Raw genomic sequence first — 12,135 nt, 5'->3', positions numbered from 1 at the left:
AGAGAGAGAGAGAGAGACAGAGAGGTATAATGAAGAAACGGTTATCTGGCGACTGCAGGTCCAATCACTGCTCCGATCTCGCTGTTAATCTGATGTATGATTCACAAATCAGTATGCAAATTAAACTGGCAAGATGGAAATGGAAGGCAAATAAATGATACACGTCTTTTCATTTAACCGAAGGAGAAACTCATCCAGACACGTCTGCAGCAAATGTGTTTACAATAATTCATTTACACAAACATATCCGTGAGGAAACAAACAATCGCTCCAATTATCATCTTTAACATGAACTCAAGATGAATGTAATTCTCTTAGAGATGTATCATGATCTGTTTTATGTGAATTGAACATCAGAAAGAATAATTGAGATGTGACCTTTGACCTCAGCACTCACCGAACCATCGTTTTGAGGAACCACGGGCGGTTTGCGACGGCGGGAACGGCCTCGTCCATCAGCGGGTGAATCTTGATGAAATTCAGCGTTTCATCGGGAAACTCGTTGGACACTTTGTATTTCTCCAGAGAGGAAGTTCCTGCACAGACGCCGGGCCTGAAGACACAAAGACAACAGAGATGACCTTTGACCTGTTCCTGATGTCTGAACACGCACACTCTGAATACTGGAGAGGCTGAACGAGAGAATCGTTATAAATTAAACAACTATAAATGATTCTAAGTGATTCAGTCCACGTGTTTTTGTTTAAGGACGCATTAATGGAAGACGGGCGTGTTTTGGAAATTCTCTCCATAACCACATTATGAAGGTTTCTGAGGAGAAATAAGTTGCGTTCAATTAAACGAGGTTAATAAATATCAGACCGATCACATGACATGTGCATTGAATTAATGTATAATCACCAATGAAATAACGAACGGGCAACAAAACGCTTGTTTCTTTCTTCATGAACACATTTCCTGTCTTCAGTTAAAGCTTGAGGGAAACACTTGACCTCGTTTCACACAAACAAATCATTATATGTTAATGAGCGCAGGCGATACTTGCACAAAGACTGGCATATGGCGGCATAATGCCAGCCGATCTGTGTTTTATAAAACACTCCTGAGAGATTAGATCCCGGTTTGATCATGTCGCCTCATGCCTCAACAAATCTTCCTTACAGTAACACCCTTATTCAACATGGAGGTCGTGATCCAATAACAAGCATAAAAATGCTCAAATTAACTCTTAAAATGTGAAACTGAACATCCACGACACTTCCAGCTGTAGAGTTGACTGATATTTCCAGGTGACTTGTTTAAAATTATTTTAACACAGAGTTACTAAAATGAGTAAACAGTCAATTAAATTAACTGATTCTGGAGGAACAAAATATCATCTTTGCTCAATATCAAGAAATTCATAATAATAAAAATACTGGAAAAGTTACAGCTGAAGGAAATGTGCAAACTCAGGTAATTCATTACTTCTGTTTTTAAATGTCATTATAATATTTTAAAATGTGTGCTATATAATTTAACCTGTCCTCAGCAAGAGGTCACAATGTTAAACTGCTAAATAAAGTGTTTTAACCTGTTGATACACAATCGCCCGCACGCGGCGGTGACGTCAGTCTGCTTATGTTTAATATATAATTTACCAGCTATAAATGTAATTAATGTTAACATTATACATCGTTTCAAAGGTCTACGGGTTCAACATTGATATCCGATCTCTGTTTCACGATAGTAATCCTCCAGAAACAGTAATTGAGTTATTTGTGCAGGAGTACAAATGAAAACATGCAATATCAAAACGGGACTTTTATTATGAAACATGCGATCTCAAAACGGGACTTTTATTATGAAAACATGCGATATCAAAAAGGGACTTTTATTATGAAAACATGCGATATCAAAACGGGACTTTTATTATGAAAACACGCAACATCAAAACGGGACTTATATTATGAAAACATGCGATGTCAAAACGGGACTTTTATTATGAAAACATGCAATACCAAAATGGGACTTTTATTATGAAAACATGCGATATCAAAACGGGACTTTTATTATGAAAACATGCGATATCAAAACGGGACTTTTATTATGAAAACATGCAATACCAAAATGGGACTTTTATTATGAAAACATGCGATATCAAAACGGGACTTTTATTATGAAAACATGCGATATCAAAACGGGACTTTTATTATGAAAACATGCGATATCAAAACGGGACTTTTATTATGAAAACATGCGATATCAAAACGGGACTTTTATTATGAAAACATGCGATATCAAAACGGAACTTTTATTATGAAAACACAATCGCCAGACGAATCCAGTTCAACACACTTGGGTCAATCGTCTATGACAAGCGTTCATTAAAAACATCCAATCGCACTTTTGGTCCATAAAAGTGATAAATGTGAGAAATATTGATATATTCTCCATGTTTACATGAGATCTCGCCTTCATCATCGTTCTTCATCAAACTGCAATCTGAGCAGCATTCATGTTGTAAAACTGTTTATGATCTGATATATTAGAGTCTCATAAACAAAACCAGCCCGTCTACAAAGTCTGTTTATAAAAATGTGGCGTAGTTTTATTCAGAATAGTCGAGCAGTGCCGTCAGATTTAGTGTCGTCTTGAGAGGCGGAGCTTAATTTTACTCTGAACACTTCCAGAGATTTTACAGAGATTAAAGCTGCAGGAACTCATTTATTATTAAATCATCTTCAGATTAGAAACGAAACTTCTTTAGACTCGTGGAGAACTTTGTATTTCTGGGGCGTCTTGACACTTTTATTATTGTTTTATTAGATTATAAAAACATGTTCAAAATATTTCCATTACTATAAACTTCAGCTTCTCTAACTTTAATAAATAACAACAAATATTAATTCTGAATATATGTAAATCCAGTAAATACAACCATTTCAATTCAGGTCATTTTCATGGTTTGTGCTCAGAAAGGAGGTGCGCATCAACAGGTTAAAAATGCAACAAATTTATAAATATAAATATGGAATGAAAGGAAGGGATCTGTAATATATATCAAACAATACATAAAGTAAACTTTAAATTATATTTTCCATAAAAAACTGACAATCAAAATTGTGTCCTCACTATGCGTCAAATAAATCAGACAATGTCGCAGTCAGCTGTAACTCTGATGACTGTTTCACACTTCCTGCTCATGGTGGATGCAACAGTAGGACACGCGGTCTGGTAAATTCCCATTATGATCATTTCTGTTAGAATTGTGGGATCATTTTGTCTTTTTAGTTTAGGTTATAGAGGCAGATTCAACTGAGGGAAAAAACCTAAATGGGCCCAAAGTACAACACATGGTTAAGACATATGACAGTAAGATGCGAGTTATGAATTGAATAATTTTTAAAAATTTTTTATTAAAAGCTATTCCCTTAAAGTGTTCGTTAGCTGACACTTTTGTCAACAAATGTATCCATTTCAAATAAAAAAAAAACTTGTTTTGTCCTTTATCTCAAGAATCAGTGTGTTAATTAGTTTTCTATATACATGGCTGTAAAGTAGTTCCAGGTCTGTTGATCATTACAGCTCTATATTACTCCACCATGTTCTATATGAACCAGTTAGAGTGGCGTGGACTGTTTTAAGCAAGATTGGTGGCGTAAGAAAGTAGTTCGGCACAAAAGAGCATTTTAGGGAATAAAGCCTGAAAAATGTCTTGAGATAAACACATTATTATATAGACATGTTCATTTACAAAATGTGGTTTAAATGGAACAATTCAAGTCAGGCCGATATTTGACATAAATGGCCGACATAATTATTCGATTTGAAATCGGTCTATAATTAGTCAGTTCCCCAGGATCAAGTTGTGGCTTTAAAATAAGTGGTTTGATAATTGCCATTTTAAAGTGTCCTAAGCATAGTGAGGAGTTAATTATATTAAGAAGAGGTTCTGAGCTTACAGGGAACCTCTTTTAAGAGCTTAGTTGGTATTGGATCTAACATACATGTTGTTGCTTTTGATGTTTGGTGAAGTTTATGTTTTTTCTGAGGTGCTGTGACAGATGATTGCATAACTCCAATTTTATTTTTGAATATTAAAATTTTAGCAATTTTATCAGTTCTATTAAGACTATTGAATTATCTAAAATATAATGCATTAACAAATCAGGTGTGAATTAAGCTTCAATAATTCAAAGGTCTCTCGTGAATTATTCCTTGAACGTCAGGCAATATGCAGTTCATGTGTGTTCACAATTCAACCTTCAATCATTACTGAGATACGCGTAAGTTGAACATGTAAGGTGATTCCTTTGGTCAGATGTACCTCGGTCTGGGCACCTTTTCCTCTGGGACGGGTGTCCAGGTGGAGTCAGGAGACTTCTGCTCTTTAAAGCGTCCAGTGAAAGCTGTTGCGATATCCGTCATGTCATACGCACAGACCGCCGAGCCGGGAATACTGCAACACACATACATAAGATCACAACACTGTGAATCCCTCATTCTGAAAAACAGATCGCTTCAGTCACACACTCTGAGCGAGAGAATCATACAAGGACTGAGTTACAAGAATTATTAGACCGAATAGCAGACAGTCATTGTGTGGTTGAACTTCCAGGAGTTCATTCTCGGTCAATTAACTGGAATTCTTCCCTTGTTGAAGAGCCCAACAGTCCTGATAGACCTTAACGCTCATTAAACTAGCTTGTTTTAACCGGATGTGGGCAGTCGAGCTTCACTGCCATTTTAATTTAGATAAAGAGACAAGCACAGTACCTGTTATATGGCGTAGAGAAGGTTGCCATGACAACATCACGTCCATTGATGTGGATGACATCAGTGACTGCCTGCAGGATGTTGAAGTAGAAATGCGAGTCGCCGGGAATCGAGCAGTTGAGTCTCGTTTTCAAGAAGGACGTCCACTGCTTCTCCAAAACGCGCTGAGAGCCGCCGCGATCGTTTTTACACACGCGTGCCACACGCGGAAACACGACCTGCCGAAGAGATATACATCACATGCATTCACTCGACGCTCTCGGAAACACAACAAACATTTTAACAAAGGGCCAACATCCACCTTTTGACCTCAACACCAACAGACCTGGGCAGTGTTTTCTCCTTTCTTTCAAAAGTTGGTTAGTCTGTTTATTTTGCTGTCGTGACCAGTGTAATTTAGTTACCCAAAATAGCTCTTAAATTGTAATCAGATTTCTGACTTTACTGATTACTTTATGGAAAAAGTACAAACATTATGAATTAATTTTAAGTTACTTCCTTTTAACACGTCACACACACTAATATAACTAACGTAAAATAAAAAAGTCTGTATGACATTAACTTTTGGTGTTTTCATAGATCATTTTAAAGCATTTGATATGGTCAATCTTAACATTTTAATTACTGCATTCCTTAGACCTCGGATTGAGGTCAGGACTTTGTGATGCCGCTCCAATATCTTGACTTTATTGTCCTTATTTTGTCACAACTCTGGAGGTGTGCTTGGGGTCATTGTCCATTTGGAAGCCCCATTTGTGACGAGCTTTACCTTCCTGTCTGATGTCTTGAGATGTTGCTTCAATATATCCACATAATGTTCCATCCTCATGATGTCATCATCTATTTAGTGAAGTGCACCCGTCCCTCCTGCAGCACCCCCACAACATGATGCTTCACCGATGGGATGCTGTTCTTCACCCTTTTCCCTCCAAACATAACGATGGTCATTATGGCCAAACAGTTCAATATTTGTTTCATCAGACCAGAGGACATTTCTCCAGAAGTCAGATCTTTGTCCCCATGTGCACTTGCAAACTGTAGTCTGGCTTGTTTATGGTGGTTTTGGAGCAACGGCTTCTTCCTTGCTGAGCCTTTCAGGTGATGTCCATATAGGACTGGTTTTGCTGTGGATCTAGATACTCGTCCACCTGTTTCCTCCAGCATCTCCACAAGGCCCTTTGCTGTTGTTCTGGGATTGATTTGCACTTTTCACACAAACTACGTTCATCTCTAGGAGACAGAATGCGTCTCCTTCCTGAGCAGTGTGATGACTGTGTGGTCACATGGTGTTTATACTGGTGTACTATTGTTTGTACAGATGAACGTGGGACCTTCAGGGGTTTGGAAATTGCTCCCAAGGATGATCCAGACTTGTGGAGGTCCACAATAGTTTTCTGAGGTCTTGATTTTCCCGTGATGTCAATCAAAGAGACACTGAGTTTGAAGGACTTAAAATACATCCACAGGTACACCTCCAATTCACTACACCTCCTGTCAGAAGCTAATTGGCTAATTGTCTAAAGGCTTGACATCATTTTCTGGAATTTTCCAAGCTGCTTAAAGGCACAGTTAACTTATTGTATGTAAACTTCTGACCCACTGGAATAATGATATAGTCAATTAAAAGTGACACAATCGGTCTGTAAACAATAGTTGGGAAAATCCCGGAACCGTCATGTCCAGCCGGAGATAGGAGGCATGGGTGAGGAGCCTACCCCCGTGCGGGACAGGGCTCAAGTGATGGTGGTGGGGTGGAGGAGGTTGCCGTGTTAGCACACCAAAACAGCAATGTGATAGATTGTGTCAGCATTGGCTTACATGTGATTGGCTAGGAATTACCCAGCTAATGATGTGATGATGTACAGCTGCTAGTCTTCCCGCTAGAACCATGCTGCATGCGCTTCCATGTATGTAAACCAATGAATGTAAATAACATCACTGAAAGCCAGTAACTGTAATCTGATTACAACTGTACAGTAGTATGTAAAATGTAATGAATTACACTACTTTTGTACCAAAAAGTACTTAGATTACATTAATTAAATACACCCAACTCTGATTGTGACCATGCATGATTATTTGCCTTCAGCATTGTTATGACAGAAGCTCTAAACACTCTCGTTCACAGACGGCAACTGTTGTCATGCATTTTCCCGTAATCCGAGAGAGTTTCTGAGTCCTGAAAGAGGGTCACCTCAGGTGAGTAATTACAGTAATCTGGCAGGTACAGTAACAGGAGGGAGAGATATATTCACTGGAGACGCTCTCACTGTAATTACTCTCTTCACTGAAGCTCAGATATCTCTCAAATCTCTCAGACCTTTGACTTTGAACTCAGAACAATGAGCCTTTGTGCTGCTGATGTCTTATAATAAGTTTTCTTATAATATTCACAGACGAGAAGCAAATGATCTAGTTAAGATCCCAGACTTCTCAGGTATTTATAGCACTTGCTTCCTGACCGGACACACCAGACGCTTCCTTTAAACCTATATTTGATACGCCCATTTCCTGTTTACTTCCTAAATCACATCCTGTCTGTGCTGTTAAAGCAGGTAAAACAGTAGATGTTTCGCCTTACCTTCCCCATGCTGTTGTACTCGATAGCAATTTCCCGAAAGAAGAAATAGATGAAGTCGCCGTAATCGACCGCTTGCACGAAGTACGGCTCTGAAATTAAAAACACATCAACTGTGATTGCAAATATCATTATTAAATTAAAAACAAGCTTGTTATTATTCAAATCTAAAACGTTATTAAAATGCTTATGCTGGCTTGACAAACTTGACATGGTTTAAGATTTTTCCTATTTTCATGTGAAAATAATGTGTGGTGAATTTGCGGCATGTGTAGATAATCTGTAAGGGTTTTAAGCTACACCCACCTAACTTGGCACAGTACACTTTCAATCGTAAAAAAAACCTTTAATTAACTATAATTTTCCAGTGTGTGGCGCTGTTCTAAAACTGCTCAGGAAGTATCTGGGCATGATGGGTATTATGCAGGAAAGTGTTCAAGAGATATAAGCCAAAATATCCATTTGTCTATCTCCAGACCAGTAGGGGGCAGTGTGCCAATACGCTGCAGGTTACCTCAGGGCCTAATCCCAATCCCTCAAAGCGTTGTGGAGATACAGACTCAAGTTCAATTCGTCGAATTCGTTGAAGCGCCATTCGAAAACTATATGGTTCATCAAAATTATGTGAATATATCTTTATCGTGAGTGCCTCTAGATGATTCAGGCCAATTTTCATGCGATCGGACAAACAGTCTAGGAGGAGTTTGAAAAAGTAGGTTCTCAAAACTTTTAAAAATGGCGGACAGGAAGTTTGATCATGACTTAATTGGAATCATTGTTCTCGGCATGAACCACGAAATCTACCAAGACTCATGACAGTAGGCAAAAGGAGTCGATAGCTATTAGCATTTTTAGAAATAGCATTATAATTTTTGCCCACAAGGTGGCGCTTCCGATCATGGTGCCAAAGACACATACCGAGTTACGTAATTATACGCCGCTGTTCGTAAAATACAGCATTTTATGACTAAATTCCAAATGGCTGATGTCCAAAATGGCCGACATAGGAATTTTTCATATCGTTGGACTCACTATAATCTGAATCTAGTACGACCGATGATGATTTTCTGACAAACTGTTCAGAAGTTATACGCAAAAATGTGCTTTTCTCATATCTCGTGACCACTAGGGGGCACTGTTCCGAAACTGAGCAGGCACCCTCGAGTCATGGCGCCTATGACAAATAATATGTTTGGTATGAATACGCTAAAGCGTTACGGAGATATAACCTCACATCCATTTTGGTGTGCTCTTCGTCGAATTTGTTGAAGCGCCATTCGAAAGCGGTATGGTTTATAAAAATTCTGTGCCTCTAGATGATGCAGGCCAATTTTCGTGCAAATCAGATAAACGGCCTAGAACGAGTTCGAAAAAGTATTTTTCATGACGTAAAATGACGTCATAGGGCCAATGACACCACAGGGTCTTGAGCCAATGAATCAGAGGAAAACTTAGTTTCTAGGACGGTTCAAAAGTTCTTAACATAAACGTGAGTGAAACTTTGGGCAGTTGGTGGCGCTAGAGGGTTTGAGGTAGAGATGCCAAATTTGCTGTGGTAACAGATCTGACTGTCCTCTATCGGTGTGCCAAATTTCATAACTTTCCCACAAGCGGTTCTATGGACTGCCACAGACTCAAGAGTGGAAGAAGCAGAATAATAATAACAAGAAAACTAATGAAAACAACAGGGGTCTTTCGCCACTTCGGGGCTTGACCCCTAATTAGTTATTTATGTTTAGAACTATTAGTGCTTAAAATTGTTGTGGGTCAATGGTTAAACAAAATGATTGAGGATATACACAGATGCATTTGTCCTTTGATTTTGGATAAAGGACAGGAAGTGTTCTGAAAATCATCCGCTCTCACCTTTCAGCCATTTGGAGTCGTGTTTGACGGTTCTCAGAGTCGGACTGTCTCCCAGACTGCGATAGATCACTGCATCGATCGCCAGAAAATCTGTGACTGTTGCCGAATATAATTTCCCATCTGAAGCAGAAAACAACAATCAGCTTTCAAATGAATCTCACAACACAATCCAACACCAAAACACAAGAATGACACAAGATCTCTTTTACATCTCAGTGGTTTCTCCTAGACAGTAATGAGATTAAATGGAGACTTTGGCTGATGTTTCTCTCAAGAAAAGATTCCAGTGATCGCACACGTGTCTTCTCTAGAGTTTCACAAGAGATCTCAACATTGTCTCCACTTGTGCTCAGATTCAATAGTCTGAGATCTCAATGTGACCTCAAATATTTCTCCTCAAATTCTTCCAAGAGCAAATGATCTGAGCTAAACTGGCCATATTCATTTTATGGCTCGATACTCTTGAAATGTGCCAGAAACGAACAGACTGCCAGAATCCCTGCTGAAGAATCTGTCTTGAGCTGGAACAGTAGCAGTGTTCTGGACCATGATCGCTGGTTTCTAGCAGGTCTTAAATTGGTTTTAACTGGTTATTGGCTTGACGACCAGCTACCCTGTTCCAAAAAAAACAGCTTGACAAGCATAAGCAGATCTGACCAGCTGGTAACTGGTTTGTGATGTTCTGCCAGTTTGGACCAGCTAAAGACCGGCTTTGATGATCCGGATCACATGCTCAAGCCGTGTTTTCCATCAGTGCAGCTCTGAAATGCAGAACTTTCACGACCTTCCACTGGACGCTTTTACATGACTCATGTGGGTTTTCCATCCCAAGTTATTTCGGATCAGAAACTCCCTTCTGCTTTTCTGCTCATACCACAATCGATGCATGTGTTCCCAGAAGAGAAGCACATGTTCACACGCGCAGAAAAACCCAGCAACTGTTGCAAAGAATGCGCGTGTGCGAGCTGCGGCTGCGTCACTCCTGGCAAACTTCTCCAATGATTAAACGCTCATCCACTAAACAGCTACAGAAGTCATAGTGTGACTCTATTTCACAATCGGCAATGAAATGATTTCGATAAATGTCTTACCAGCGAAGAGGGCCACATTGGCATGTTTGGCATCATACGGGCAGCGGGCCATGCCACTGATTTCATCACCGTGAGCGTCCAGCGTGTCCATCTGCAGGAATGAAGAGAAAGGTCAAAGGTCAATGCTCGAGGAGGATGTGGAATACTGAGAGTATAATTTACACTTAAAAGTATGTTTAAGGAATGTCGAAGGAATGTTTGGAATCTGAATGTAACAATATTCCCGTTCAGAGATGTTTAATCCTGTTGGGCGCCTCAGATGACCTCTCAGGTGACCTCTAAGCTATTTCGGACGCTCAACAGACAGATTCATGTGCTCAGCTGTGTTTTATATAAAAAAGGCCTTTGAATCTCCTGTTTAAACATGCAAACCCTCTTTCAGCCCACGAGGAAGATGATGATGATGATGATGATGATGATGACATTTTATAGCCAACATTTATGGCTATACGGATGGTGGTGCGACGAGAGAGAGATCGTCTACGGCCAGCTGACCGTCATGTGTGTTTGTGTCTTTTGGTTTATGTCTTCATTAAACTATTATTTATATTGTCAAGCCGGTTCTCGCCTCCTCCTTTCCATTGAACTACTGTACACTGGTGCCGAAGACCTGGGAAGGAGGAGGGATACGCCGTAGAAGAGTTCTCGCGACTACCATCCACCCCAACGGAGCAGCCGCGAGGGGAGAAGGGGCTCCTAACCGACCACCTGGAGCAGTCAGGGCCACTGCCAGGGGCGGAGGAGTCCGCTACCAGCCGCTGAAACGCTGCGGGGTCTGAGACCGCCGACTGTGAGCGGGGAGGGGCTCACTGCCGTCCGCCTGGGGAACCGCTGCCAGGGGCGGAGGAGTCCGCTACCAGCCGCTGAAACGCTGCGGGGGCTGAGACCACCGACTGTGAGCACTGTTGTTTCGAAAATAGAGCCCTATAACTTTTTTAAACATATGTAAGTGCAGCGCAGTTCTAGCGGGAAGACTCACAGCTGCACATCATCGCACCATTCGCTGGGTAACTCCTAACCAATCACATGTCAGCCATTGCTTTATATGTCTCAGTGTGCTCACACGGCAACCTCCTCCACCCCAGCACCACCTGTTGAGTCCCGTCCAGCACGGGGGTAGGCACCTCGCTCCGCCTCCTATCTCCGGCAGGATATGACGGTTCCGAGTACAACTTCTTCGGACCGCCAGACATGGCTTACGCCAAAGAGAGACGTTACATTTCTGATCTGAGATCTTAAATCTCACTCAAGTCTGCGAGTCTTCCTGATAGAAATGTAAACATATGAAGTTCTCATACATTGAAAAACTCCTTTTAGATGACAAGCTGTGAAAGTGAGATCAGCTTTATTTCTACAGCGCATGCCATTTAAAGACACGGTCCGTCTGTCCCTCTCCGCCTCATGTTCATTCTAAAATCAAAGATCAACTGTCATGAGAATACTAATAATTAGTTTTCCTGCTGTGGTGTCACACGCGTGATGATCAGTGCCTATGAAATACTTCAGAACATGTTTTTATACACATCATATCACGTCACTAACGCTCGCCCGATCCGCCCGGCAACAGCTGATGTAATCGGCACCAGTCATAAATCCTGCAGCTCTGAAAGCGAGTCGAGCTGCCGGTGTCTGTGCGAACGGCCCCTGAGAGCACAAATGTCGAGCTGATGAGGGAGAGGGGCCGCAGATGGGCTCTCTGGAGGGATCGGAGCGTCGCCTGAGCTGAACATTTGTACGCCCCCCTCCTCACGGCGATGATTAATGTGAGATGACTCTGGCCCTCAAACAGACGCTCTTTTCACAAGTGTGGCACCAGAGAGACGGAGAGCAGAACCGCGGCCAAGGTGGACACGCCAACACGGCCATCACAGAGCCGCGGCG

At 41.0% G+C, this 12,135-nt stretch overlaps 1 protein-coding gene across 1 annotated transcript in view; it reads right to left on the bottom strand.

Moving 5' to 3' along the window:
• Positions 1 to 12,135, bottom strand: part of sema6a (sema domain, transmembrane domain (TM), and cytoplasmic domain, (semaphorin) 6A) — a 106,527-nt gene that overhangs the window by 37,834 nt on the left and 56,558 nt on the right. The window contains 6 exon segments of the mRNA XM_052107819.1: positions 398 to 553; positions 4,271 to 4,402; positions 4,720 to 4,937; positions 7,301 to 7,389; positions 9,164 to 9,283; positions 10,255 to 10,345. Coding sequence (XP_051963779.1) covers positions 398 to 553; positions 4,271 to 4,402; positions 4,720 to 4,937; positions 7,301 to 7,389; positions 9,164 to 9,283; positions 10,255 to 10,345 — 806 coding nt within the window.

The sequence above is a fragment of the Xyrauchen texanus genome, chromosome 37, assembly GCF_025860055.1.
Source record: "Xyrauchen texanus isolate HMW12.3.18 chromosome 37, RBS_HiC_50CHRs, whole genome shotgun sequence".
Classification (NCBI taxonomy): Eukaryota; Metazoa; Chordata; class Actinopteri; order Cypriniformes; family Catostomidae; genus Xyrauchen; species Xyrauchen texanus.
The sequence above is the reverse complement of the archived record's forward strand: the minus strand, read 5'-3'. Positions and strand labels throughout refer to the sequence as shown.